This window comes from Lissotriton vulgaris, chromosome 3_1 (genome assembly GCF_964263255.1).
Source record: "Lissotriton vulgaris chromosome 3_1, aLisVul1.2, whole genome shotgun sequence".
Classification (NCBI taxonomy): domain Eukaryota; kingdom Metazoa; phylum Chordata; class Amphibia; order Caudata; family Salamandridae; genus Lissotriton; species Lissotriton vulgaris.
In genome coordinates, this window is record NC_141689.1 from 834,624,236 (window position 1) to 834,638,133 (window position 13,898).

Here is a 13,898-nt window from a genome sequence, read left to right on the forward strand (position 1 = left end):
AAGCAACATTTTATCATCTTTAAGCAATCCTAAGTGTAGTATTGTGGATTTTTGTCGTTTGTGGTCTTGTGTTAAGTCTATATAAAGAATACTTATTTTTTATAAAACCTGTGTTGTGTCCATCTGTAGTGTTTTCACTGTATTACTGTGTATATTCACAAATGCTTAACAAACTGCCTCTGAGCTAAGACTGTCTGTTCGTGCCAAGCTACCAAGGGGGTGAGCAGGGGTTATTAAGGAGTGTAATCCCCTTATCCTGACTTAGAAGTAAGGGTCCCTATTTGGACAAAGGTGAATACCATTGCCAACTAGAGACCACCAGATCTAACAATTAGGTTTGGTTGTAAAATGAGTTATGCTTTTAAATTATTTTTTACAATCTACATATTTGTTATTTTCTACTGGGAGTGAAGAATGGCATTGACTAATTGCAGCTGTCCTGTAATACCCAATTCTGAATAGGAAGTTCTCTTCATTGAGGAAAATGCATCTAACTAGGTGTAAACCCTTTAACCTAGAAGTATATAAAATTAATATAAGAAAGATACATTTGCCATATTGATACAAATTATAAAAAGATCATACATTTAGACATTTAAAAACAACATAGCATGCAAAATACAAATCTCAGGAATATTGTTTATATCATTAAGGAATTTAGGAGCATATTACCAACAACTAGTGATAATTATCACTATGTTGGTTTAGCGGCGATATTTTTATCGCCGAGCTGCGGTGATTTTTATCGCTTAGGAACCTTGCTATTATCAAGGTTTATCTCCTAAGCGATAAATATCGGCCGAAATGCATGAATATCGCTGAAAAGTCAGCGATATTCATGCATTACCGAGCTAATGCTCTTAGCCATGTTATCCACCTACCATTGGATAACATGGCTAAGAACTGCTCAGGGGCAGTTGTTAGCTTTTGGAGATATTCACGCTTAGCGCGAATATCTCCAAAAGTTGGTAATAGGTGATAGCGATGTTAGCGACTGTTTCCAGTCGCAAACATCTTGGCACGCCCACTTTGCATGTCATTAGTGATAAATATCACTGACATGCAAAGCAGGGCCCAAGATGGTCGCTATCTCCTACTAGCTGTCGCTAACTGGTGTTAGCGACAGCTAGGTAATAGGGAGATAATTTTATCTCCGCTTTCTTGGCTTTTAAAGCCAAAAAAGCGGAGATAAACCCTCTTGATAATATGCCCCTTATTTTCTTTCATATTCTAAACATAATTGCTTCATGTGAGTCTGTTCACATTGGTTACAGAGACTCAGGCAACACATGTTTTGCCCTGTGAATGGGTCATGGTAATTCTTTAACAAAATAATGCACTTGGTGCTAAATGATTAGGAGTATGCACTGGTGCATAAAGGTCCCACGTAGAAAGGTTAGAAAAGTCCAGTGCAGACTAGATTCACAGTGAGAGAGCCACCTCTGACTGTGAATCCAGAGTGCACATGACCTTGCTGCATGAGACTTTCCACCATGAGCTCTTGCTCTTATTCATTTAGCACTGGTTGCTTCATTTCTGTAAAGAAATACTGTGACCGCATGTACAATTTAACAATCTTGAAATCATATTTAACATTACTAAGAACTACCATTCCAGTACCATGAAATTATTTTTATACTAAAAAGAAAACGAATTCCTCAATATTGGAAATATTGTTTCATAAAACTATTCATGAGATTTGTATTTTGCATTCCGCGTTTTTTTAAACAGACACATTTCTGATCTTTATATAATATGTATCAATATGTCAAACCCATCTTTCCTGTATGCACTTGTAAGTTTCAAAGCATGTACATTTGTTAAATTAAAATTTTGTATTTTTTATTTTTATTTATTTTGCTTTTATTTCAACAATCAGTCGTACATTGAGCAAGGTACATAGCAAAATTGCATGAAGATCAAAACAAAACATCATATGATATCATTCATCAAGAGCAAATAGCAACACATACAATGAGCAAATCAAATTAAATCCATTTAGAAATCGGATCCCATATTTTTTGTCCCTGCTTTCTTTTTTTAACCCCTTTGGATTTATGCATTGCCATTTCTAATTGATATATAGAGAGCAGTTTAAGTTGCCATTGATGAAAAACTGGGGGCTCAATATCGATCTAGCGAGAAGTGATACAGGAACGAAAGACTGTCATGCAAATAAACAAAAAAGCTTCTTCAACAGTAGACCTAATTCCAAGGTGATCCGTTTGAAGACCTAAAATAACCATTTCAGGAGTTAGATTAACAACAATCCCAAGACTATTATTTATAAACAATTCAATATCTGCAATAAAACGGGAAAGTTTCTCAAATTTGAAAAACATATGAATAGAGTCAGCACCCATCTCATCGCATCGGTTACATCTATCTCCATTTCTGACTTTCCACTTCGCTATTTTAACAGGGGAATAATAAAGATCAAAAATTGACATATAATGCTGACTTTGGAGCGAGCCATTAAAAAGTATCTTAATTGATGATTCAATAGATCTTCCCATATCAACATTCTCAATTTCAAATTTCTTTTGCCATTTGCTCTCTACTAAAGACAGATCATCTTCAAATTGATTAATAGTAGTGAGATAAACTAGACCTATTTTTTTAACTTTCCTACTAATTTCTAGAATAGTATTTTTACTCATGCAACTATGGACAAGAAGACCTTTAGATTCTAAAAAACTCAGTATCTGAAGATACTTAAAAAATCATTCTTAGATAAACCATATTTGATTTGAAGGTCCGAGAATGGGGCAAGTTGAGTGTCTTCGTATAAGTCTCCTAATAGCTGAATTCCAGAAAGATACCATCTTTTTATAATTTGGTCGTGAAAAACCGCTGGTAAAATACGATTATTTAAAACTGTAGAATAGTGATTGATTTCACCCAGACAAACAATTTTTTTCCTTATTTGCCGCCAAATTGCGAATGCTTCTATGATAATTTTGAATTTAGTTTTTTTATAATAACTAGGTTCAATGATTTTTACTAAACATTGGGATGCTTCTTCGCTTAGCAATAGTTCGTAAATTGACAGATATACTGATTCTTCAGTGATGGTATCCATGAAAAGTAATATACCCATATGTCTTAAAGATATAAGCCAGTAATATAGCCGAAAGTTAGGGACCCCCAACCACCCTTTATTCTCTGTAAAAAACACCATTTTAAGGCGCGCCTGGATCGATGATAGCCCCAGAGGAACCTAGATACTATTCTATCAACTTTAGTAAAATTAAATGATGAAAATAAAAGAGGTATTGTTCGAAATAAATATAAACATTTTGGAAAAAATTAACATTTTAATAATATTAACAAGACCATAAAGAGAAAAATGTAGATTGTTTAGCCTTTCTAAAACCTTATTAGAAGATTTTAGCACGGGCTCAATATTGAGGCGTACAATATCGTCGATCTTAGAAGATATAGTTATCCCAAGATATTGAGCTTCGGAAACAAAGACTATTTCATTAGGTTGTCCCCATTCAGAGTGAATCAATTGAGTTTTTGCTATATTTAATTTGTAACCCGACAGTGCTCCAATTTCTTCAGCTAAGAAGATTATTTTTGGAAGTGCTCGGCTTATGTCTATGGTCGTGTTAAATTAGCATTTTTTATAATGTAATTTGTATAGATATTTACAATATTTAGCTTTATGTGACTGAGATTTTACATTGTTTGATTTTTTTGCATTTTTTAAATATTTGTATTATGTGATTTGTATTGGTTATTCTGTACTACTTTAGATTATTAAGATGTGTGTAAATGAGAAATTGGGTTGTTGGTTGAGGAAAGGGGTGTAACCCTACTCAAACAACAGCCACAATCTTGTCAGGCTGAAAGGTACTAAATAACCTGTGCTTATCCCTCTGGGACTTTGGCACAAAAGTAGTCAGGCTTAACTTAGAGTAAATTATTTATGCAGGATTCAAGCAGTAAGAAAGCGATAACACAACACAAGAAAAATCCCACACCAATTTAGAAAAATAGAATAAAATATCAAAAATTATTTGACACCAATATGACACACATCCGAAAAGTGGAATGGAGATATGCAATGTTTAAGGTTTTGAAGAAATCAAGTGCTAAGAAGCAAAAAGTGTTAACAACGGTTATCTGGTCACAGTGGACCAGGTCCAATTCACAAATTCAGGCGGACCGCGATGGAGTGCGGGCCAGATACAGGACTGAGGGGCATATTAGCAAGAACCTTGTTAAAGTTATCGCCGTTTTAGTGCCAGGAAACTGCCATTAAAACGGCCATAATGGGCTTGCCAATATGCGTTATAGAATTCCAATAGAAGCCCATGTTAGATGTGCAGGACATCCGCTAAAACAGTGATAATTTTAACGAGGTTCTTGCTAATATGCCCCCCAGTTCAGTCAACTGACAAAGTACCTTGTGGCCTGGACATCAAGATGCAGAGTTCTTGCATCAAGATGCATCAGCCGGAATCAGGGAGTCGCCGACGAGGAGCTTTGATGTGAGGTCTGGCATCGAGATATGTCACACAGCGACGGAGTAATGAAGTGGTCAATGGGGCCTTGCTATTTGAGCCTTGCACTTTCATTAAGGAAGCTGTCAGCTGGAGCTTTCGAGGAATTGTGCTACAATGCGTCAGTGTTGAGGACTAGATGCGTTGCACTCGGCAGATGTCGGTGGTGAGGTAAACCACTCTATGTTGATATGCGAGGAGGTACATCGCAGAGGCCTGTTATGTCCTTGTGGCTTTGAACTGGGGGCAAGCTGACTGATCATTGGAGATTCTCAGGAGTCCTGGGTCCACACAAGCAGGCTGGATTCAACTACTACTCACAGCTGGCGCCCAATTTGTAGTGGGGAAGCTTCTAGAGTCCTCCCCCTTACAGAGGAGTCTAGAATTTACTTGATCCACTCCCTGGGCCCAGCTTGTCTGGGGACACAAAAGACTAGTGTGAAACCCTGCGTGTTATGAGACAGCGTCTATGTGATGTGCAAGTGTGGCAGGTGACAGGTCCTCCCCTCATCCTGGCAGAGATGGCCCATCCTGACAACATCTTGTCCCCCTTTGTCTCACTGTCTGGGAGTAATACACAAAGTCCAACTGGCAGCTGCACCTAGCCATGTGACCCAGGATAAAGGTTGCAGGCACCAAATGGTTAGGACAAGAAAGTGCCAACTTTCTAAAAGTGACTTTTTCAGAATTGTGGCTTAAAATCCAACTTTACCATTAAAGAGGGCTTTAAGTTTCTATTCTTTAGAGACTAAAATCAACTTCCTTACCTGCTCCCAAGTGTAAGTTATCAATTATTAAATATAAGAAGGTAACTCAATGTTATCCTATAGGAGAAACAGACCTCACAATAGTGAAAACCACATTTACAAGTTTTTCACTACCAGGTCATATAAAAGTTATAACAACATGTCCAACTCTTTACATACACTGAACCCATCCCTATGGGCTGTTTGGGGCCTACTCAAAGAGTGACATATGTGTATTAAGAAGATTTAGGCCTGGCAAAAGGCTTAATTTGCCAGGTCAAAATGTCAGCTTAAAACTGTCCACACAGGTTGCAATGGAAGGTCTCAGACATGTTTACAGTAACCCTGGGCGTAGCACTTCGCTACGCCCACGAGTGGGCGTAGTGTTGCCTACTTCGGGCGCCCGCGTATGCGCATTTCTCGCGAGAAATGCGCATGCGCATTACTATCCAAGACGCCGGCGCGAATCGTGCGATGACGAGAGGAAGCCCCGGGGACGCGGCGGACAAGGCTAGTGGTTTTTAATCATTTCTAAAATGTAATTTAAGTATTTAGGGAGGGCGGGAGGGAGGCGGGTGGTGCGTAGTGGGGCTACGCGAAGTGCGTAGGTGGACGTAGTGTCTCGCCCACTTCGCGTACCTTTGCGAAGCCCCACTACGCCCACTACGCCCACCGTTAGTTTACAGGACTACTTAAGCGGGTGGCACAATTAGTGCTGCAGGCCCACTGGTAGCATTTAATTTCCAGGCCCTGGGTAAATGTAGTGCCACTTTACTTAGGACTTACAGGCAAATGAAATGTGTCGATTGGGTGTAAAGCAATAAAGGCGAGAGCACAAGCACCTTAGCACTGATTAACGGTGGTAAAGTGCACAGAGTCCTGAAAGCCAATAAAAATGGGTATAGAAAACAGGAGGGTGAAAGCAAAATTTCTGGAGCCGACCCTGCAGCGAGGGCCAAATTCAACAGTGCATTTTTATGTATATCGGCATCTAGAATGTCCAAATTAATATGAATTTATAAAATAATTATCATACTTTTATTTCATTAATTGCACTTTTTGAATTTTATGAAGTGGTTTATATGGATGTCTGTAATGGCTAAGGTAATATGATGAATTATTTTATCTGATTTGATTTTTTAAGGGTTGAACTTTGTGCTGGTAGTGTTAAACCCTGCCACAATTGATTTGTATGTGATTCCGTTGCAGTACCTATGATTGACATTGTGTAGTGCATGAATTACTCCACACCTTGGCCAGCATATTTGAGTCCGTTTTGGTGATTGTACTTCTGGAGCAGATGAGTGTGCAATGCTAGTGAATTACATTTAACTTACCCTTTTGTAGGACCCCTGAAAATTCAAGAGTACAACAGGATTAACATTTTATGAATTGAACCATTTGTGAACTGAGCTCAAGATACAGGACAGGCATAGGTGAAAATCTCCAACTGCACCTCAGTGGATGCATTTAGTGGTACATGAAGTAGTATTATTAAAATAGTACTTCACATACTCCAAAATGCCTTTTTGAATTAGCCCCAGACTTCTTGCCATAAAATCAACTACCAACTTACTCTCAGTTTGCAAATTTCCTTTCTTTCCTTGTCATTCTCATATGCTCTTGCTTTTAACCATGCCTCATTTTGTGTCTTGTGTTTCTCCATTACCTCAAGTAGCTCCTAAATAGGAAAACAAGTTACATATTTTAAACTTTTTCTCTGCACACTCAAACAAATTGATATTAAGACATTTCTGGACGTAGACTAGTTAATCTCTAAAATCTCAATTCAATGCAATGCCTCTGTTTGAATACAGGACTAGACTTTGCACTTATGTTAATTCTTCAGTTATGTAGTAGGCATATTTATAGTCCATCAGCTGTGCAGACAGTTGCAAATGAAATTACACAGTTGCATTAGATTTTAGCAGGATTGTGAGTTTATCTATTGATGTTACATGCCTTTTTATTCCTATTATGTGGTGCAAAATTCAAAATGTAGCAACATTTAAAATAGTCAAACTGATACAAAGGCCATGCTACTTTAATGTATATGTTTATGTCTTAAAGATATTGAGGTCTGATGGAATGACCTATGGATAAAATATTACCTTGGTAGACAAAATATGAAATGAAGGGTGGTGAAAATCACGAGAGGGCCCTCAACAAAGTCGATGGAAGGCAAAGGTAGACAGTTGGGCATTGGCAAAAGGGGGTTCCATACACCTGGAGGATCATAAGGGAATACACAGATAGCCCCTGGCAGTCCAATGGCAAATAGTTGTACAAAGCTTCCTAGCAGTGGAGGCATAGGGAGCATACCTGGTGCACATGTGCAGGAACAGCGGCATAGAGGACGCCCCCCCCCCACCAAAGAGATGTTCTTCACACCGCTCCTGGCAAGGGCCATCCTGAAGTATGAAACCACATACTCACACGGAACAAACACACAAGCTTGGGTCATTTGCAAGAGTTGACCAAAAGTTGTGTTGTTTTATTTTCCAAGTAGCTTTGCTTTTACCCAGCATCCACTGATATATAGTGCTGCCAATATTATTGGATATTATTGCACATCGGTACGTAAACCTGTATTGTTATTGTACATGAAAATGTTCAAGTAAAACATGTTTTAGAAAAAAGCAAAGCGAGTGGCATGGTAGAGTATTTGCAGCACGTAATTATTAAGAATGTTTACTGTCACTTGACATAAAGGTTACTTGATTTACACCACTCTAAGATTATGATGGTTGCATTTGTTAATTTCAGGCTCTACTGCTTGAAACTTGTGTATGCGGCATGCACAAATCTTTAGTGGTTTAAAGTCAAAGACTATATAACAGTATTTTTATCTAACAGACAAATGCTAACACAAGACACACAATTTCTTTTATCAAGATCACCAATATTGTGTGCATGAGGGCCAGTCCAGGTATATAGGCATAACCTTTAGGAACATTTATTATCACTTACATTTAGACATTCAGAACATTTACATCTTAAATATTGATTTCCTATATTTAATGTTGAGTTTAATGTTGGGTTTAATGTAAGATGGATGCTAAAATGGAGAGTGTCTGAAATATTTTCCCAAACCGAGATGGCAGCCACAAAGTGAAAATCACATCCTAAACAAGAACAAACAAACAACTAGAATGTGGCTGCCACCTTTGAATTATAGTTTAGCAAGATGTTCACCTTGAAGATCATTGCTTTCCAATGGCAGCGTTTTTTTCTGATTGTATCTTTCTCAGTTTGAAGACTGAACTGTGCTATGATTTTCTCTGAAACATCCTCTTCCTAGTATCAGCTGAATATCTTCAGTGGAACTGATTGATGTTGGTGCGTTGCCATCTGTGCTTTTAACGACTTGGACATTTCTTCAAAGGCGGCATTCGTTCATGTCTAATTCTATTGAACTAAAGTTACTTTTCATTTGCAGAGTGAAAATCTCCAATTTTTCCAAAAGATTTTGAACAATTTACTTGCTTTGTTTTTCTAAACATATTATAAATATAATGAATATAATTATTCAAGGTAGATAAGAGATTAGGCTCTGCATGCATATAGAATCACACCGCACAAGTGCTAGACTTTAGGCTAACATTTCATATTACATATTGAGGGTGAACCATTTATTTTCACAAGAACATGTATCGCCAGAATGACACACAACTTAAATGTTAAACCAGACACAGTATTTTAGAAACACTAGTTAGTTCAGTTCAGGAGACCCAAAAGTAATGTTGTATACTCTTTTTTGGACTTGAACGCAGGAGACAAACTCATATCAGGTCTTAGTAAGGGTGCTATATAGTGATGTCTGTCTTTACAAATTCTCCTTCCCTTCTGTGTTCTCAGGAGTGTTTATCTTTGCCTCATCAGAGTACAAGATGGTAGAGATGGAACAGCATCAAAGGACATCCCTGCAGTGGAGTACAACACTGTTTCCATGATAGCCTAGTATCCACACAATTGTCAAGCACTGCAAGATCAAACAACGTCTTTGATTTTGGATGGCTAATAACAGGAAAAATATTGTGGGATGTGCTTCTTTTGTCTTATAAATAAAATAAACTTTGGAGTGCTTTTCCACTTGTCCTTCAGGTGGAGTCTTTACAACTGCCCTTTTAAGTCACTCTGTTCTTTTCCCTATGGTCAGATGTGTAGGAAATAATCACCCTGTCCCCAAAGAGGCTCCAATTATGGTTGCATTAATTTAATGTCATCATCATGATCCTTTGTTTTTTCAGATTCTCTAAAACCAAGTTTATCTCTTGATATCAAAAGCTCAGCCAATTTTTAATTTTTGAAAATTTGCTTAGTTGGCAGAATCCTTTCTTCCATCATGTTTTTAAGTTGAAAGGTCTGTTGTTATTTTTCGTAATCTGGAATCTACTCCATGCTTTGTTTCTTCTAAATATGTCTATTTAGTAAATTCTACATCCTCATTCTGTGAATCAGTATTAGAGGATTTTTTAAAAAGTAAAGCTGATTTCCAACAGTGAAACAACTGCCAGTCTTTCAAATTTTACAGCAAAATAAATGTTAAGCAGGTGAAGTGTTGGAAGTGTTAATCAAATGACTGGCAAGCGAACAACCCAATATTTCATGGGGATATACGGTAAAGAGTTAATCCACAGGAAAAACATATTTTCCTTTTGGAGAAATAGATAAACTTGCATTTCCAGAGAATTTACTCAAGTATATTTTTTCACCAGAAGGAGCACTCCTTTACATCATTGACTGTCTTATACATCAAGGAATAAATACTATTACAATTCTTTGTGAATTTCCAGAAAAGTCAGAAATGTACTCCAAATACTGTGAATAAATTACAGTAGTAGAATCTTGATTTTCGCTATTCCTCTTTGTGAGTCTTGCCAAGTGTCACTATCTTGTAATCCAATATTGAACATCAGCTCTTTTCTCACAAATAAGGATATAGTCTGACCAGCTTTCCAGTTATGTAAACACTGATTGTTTTGCAAACTTCCTTGTTGCAGGTAATTCAAAAATTGAGCCAGTACAGGGTGGTGATTTGTGTCAAATTTCTTTCTAAGCCGTCATTTTGTGTAATTGTTAATCCAGTAACATTTAATTATTTGTATAACCAAGTTGTAAAGTGCATTTAGGTCTCTTTGTGCTATTGTTAATCAGAGAAAAATCCATACCCTAAGCTTACAGCTGATTGTGTACTTTCTTTAAGTACTGGTTTCTCAAGCTGAACTTTATAACACTCTGTCTATAAAATCTGTGTTCAATTTCTGAGGTTTTGTGCTCACGTTAATGAATTCAGAATTGAAACTTTTGACCAATCCCTTTCTAAAATGTCTTCAATTTTTCTTCTGATAGGCATTTGTTTTAGAGATGTGGCATTTATTATGCAGAATTTCAATCTAAATGTTGTTAAGTTGATTCTTTATAAATACAATTTTGAACTGGGGATCATGCCACTTTGTACTAAGTCATTTCTGAACCTAGTCTATCTATAGGAATGAGCCAACTAAAATATAGAGAAGAGAATATCTCAGCAGAGGTGAAAAAAAGATATTCATCACTCAGTTCTTGAGGTAATCCAAAATACCGAGAAACTTCTGTGGATCAGAGGAGGAAAAGAATACGTCCCTCCCTAACATCAAGGTTACTGAAACTTTGAATGCTTCTGTGGGACTTAGCGGTTGTTGTCCATGCCCACTTTAGTTGCAGCAATCTGGTTTTAAGCTGCACTGAGAAACTGGATAATTGCTTGCACACAATGGCCTACACTACTGAAAATTAAATACTCGCTGTAACACAACATGTCATGGCAAATAGCCTTAAACATCTCATTTGGAATAATTTAGTCACATTCCTTGAGGTGCTCCTTGCCTCTTTAGTTAGCACAACAAGCAAAACACAGATCATGAGCTTGCAACATCAGTATAATACTTCTTTATATCTCAGAAAACCCAAAAAGGAGTGTGGCCAAGATGCTGAAGATGAAGGCTGCAGTCTAAAGCCACTCCTCACTGCACGGCCCCAATCTGGCATAATCCTGCCTGTTTCTTTCCCCCCGCAAGAGGGCAACTCTGAAGAGTCCCTTGGTTCCCTTGATGCTCCAGACGCCTGGAGGCCAGATGAGTACACAATGGAAGCAGCTGAGGCAGGTTGCAGCAGAAACAGCCCTGGGCTCCGGTGGCCCCAAGAAGCATGTGTAGCTGGCAGCAGGCTGGAGCGAGGGGCGGTGTCTTACACCGAAGGTGTGACTGGGTCACAGCTGGGGAGCTACCCAATTTGCTTGACTTTTCCCCAGGGCAGGGCTGCAGAATGAGAGAGGTGAGCTCAGTGAGTGGTGCTTACCCTCCATGGCCGAGCACTATGAGCTCATCTTATCTTATCTTAAGTGACATTTATAGAGCGCACTGACACCATACGTTTTCTGGCGCTAGAAGAAAGAGTGCAGGGATTGTGAGGAAACAAGCTAACCGGTTTGGGTGAAAGACGGGTTTTCAGAAGCTTCCTAAAATTTAATAGGGAACAGCTAAACTTAACTGACAGGGGAAGGGGATTCCATAGTTTGGGGGCCAGGTGGCCAAATGTGCGGCCGCCAAACTTTTTAGTTTTTACTTTGGGGGCGACCAGCAGGTGGAGGTGAGCCGACCAGTGTTTTGAGGAAGTCGGGGCTGGTGCAGTGAAGAGACTTGAAAGTCAGGCAGCCGATCTTAAAGGCCGCCCTTTCTTCAACTGGTAGCCAATGCAGTTTGCGCAGCAGGGGTTTCGCAGACTGCCACTTTGGCGTTTTGTTGATAAGTCTGGCCGCCTGGTTCTGCACAATTTGAAGACGGCGGAGCAGTGATTGTGGGAGTCCATGGTATAAAGAGTTCAAGAAATCGAGGCGGGATAGTACCAGGGAGATGACGACCTGGACCAGTTCCGCATGCGGTAGTAGATGGACTATTTTAAGAATTTTGCAAAGCTGGAACAGGCAGGCGGAAATTACAGCCCCTACTTGAGCCTTAAGAGAGAGCTCAGCGTCAATGACCACCCCTAGGCTCTTCACCAAGCTTGCAGGGGCGGGGGGGGGCAGCTCCTTGGGCCAGAACTGAGGGCCCCAGTATACTGGGCTGTTCCCAGGGAGAATAAGCTCCGTTTTTCCAGGATTTAATTTCAATTGGTTGTGGTTCATCCACTGCTGGATGTGGATCATGACCATTTGGAAGCTATTAGCAGCATCAGGAGAGTTGAGAGGGAAGATGATCTGCAAATCATCAGCATAATTAAACACTGTGATATCCCACCTCTTGAGCAAATGAATCAGTGGACGGAGGTATAGGTTGAACAGGAAGGGAGAGAGGGATGAGCCCTGAGGGACTCCACAAGTCGTAGTTGTCTTGGCTGCCGTATAAGGGCCCAAACGCACGTCTTGTGCTCTGCCGACGAGGAAAGACTCAATCCACTCGAGGGCAGGACCCTGGATGCCGTCCTGTCCGACACGGTGGAGAAGTGTGTCATGGTCCACAGTGTCGAAAGTAGCCGACAAATCCAGAAGCACAAGGGCCTGGGGTGGCCCTTTGTCAGCGTTCCCCCTCAGGGCGTCCAATACTGCTAGGATGAAGGCCTCAGTGGAATGGGCCGGCCTAAAGCCGGCCTGATTAGGCTCAAAATAGCAGGAGCTCTCGACAAAGTTTGAAAGGCACCGAGTGACGTGGGCCTCGAGGAGCTTGGACAGGTAGGGCAGGAGGGATATAGGATGATAATTGGAGGGATCGGCGGGGTCCGCACCTGGTTTCTTCAACAGAGGCACTAAGATGGCTTCCTTGAAAGAGCTGGGAACCGTGCCAGTCTTAAGGGAAGCGTTCAGCAAGGGTAGTATATGATCCGGCAGTTTGAGGCAGACGTCCCGGAGGACCGAGGGAGGGCAGCAATCGTTGGGAGATCCTGATTTGACCCGGGCCACAAGCTTGGCTAAAGTGTTGGGGTCAAGGGCAGGGAACTGGGTAAGGGACAGTGGGTTGATGAGAGAAGTGTCTGGTGGCCGCGCATGGGTGAGGGGGAGAATGGAGTTCTTGATTTTGACAATTTTCTCAATGAAAAAGGAGTTAAGGGCGTCGCAAGTCTCTTGGGTTGGGGTCTGAGTAGGTAGAGTTCTGTCATCCGTGGTAAGCTCATTCATGATCTTAAAAACTTCTTTCGATTTATTATGAGCGGACAGAATTCTGTCAGTGACATGTGAAGATTCAGCCGAGGAAATCGCACTTTCATATTCTTTGCGGGCCGCCACGAAGAGCAGTCTATCTGAGTCGGCGTAGTTACGTCTCCAGATCCGTTCCAGCTGACGCACCTTCAATTTATGTTCTTTGAGGTCGCTGGAGAACCATCTGTGTGAATTTCTGTGTCTAGTGCATGGGAATTTAGTTAGAGGAGCGAACTGGTCACTGGCCGTCTTTAGCCAGTTACAGATGTCGCCTTCCATTGCATCAACACTGGCATCAGTGTTGGTGGCGGGACGAGTGTTGGCCAGGGCCGCAAGGAAGCCTAGGGAGTCGTAGGAGCTCCATTTACGCGATGATCCACCTGCCATGATAGGGTCCGTGACCCTGCCGCTGACAGTAATGGTGGTGTCAATTAAATGGTGATCTGAGCAGACACGGGGGGAGATGAC

The 13,898-nt window shown here is 40.3% G+C and overlaps 1 protein-coding gene across 1 annotated transcript in view; it reads right to left on the reverse strand.

Annotated features, from left to right (window-relative positions):
• The window catches only part of LOC147727101 (RING finger protein B-like), a 677,508-nt gene that overhangs the window by 55,205 nt on the left and 608,405 nt on the right, over positions 1 to 13,898 (reverse strand). The window contains exon 19 of the mRNA XM_086963055.1: positions 6,834 to 6,938. Within this exon, the coding sequence (XP_086819181.1) occupies positions 6,834 to 6,938 (105 nt within the window). The remainder of the gene's footprint in view (positions 1 to 6,833; positions 6,939 to 13,898) is intronic.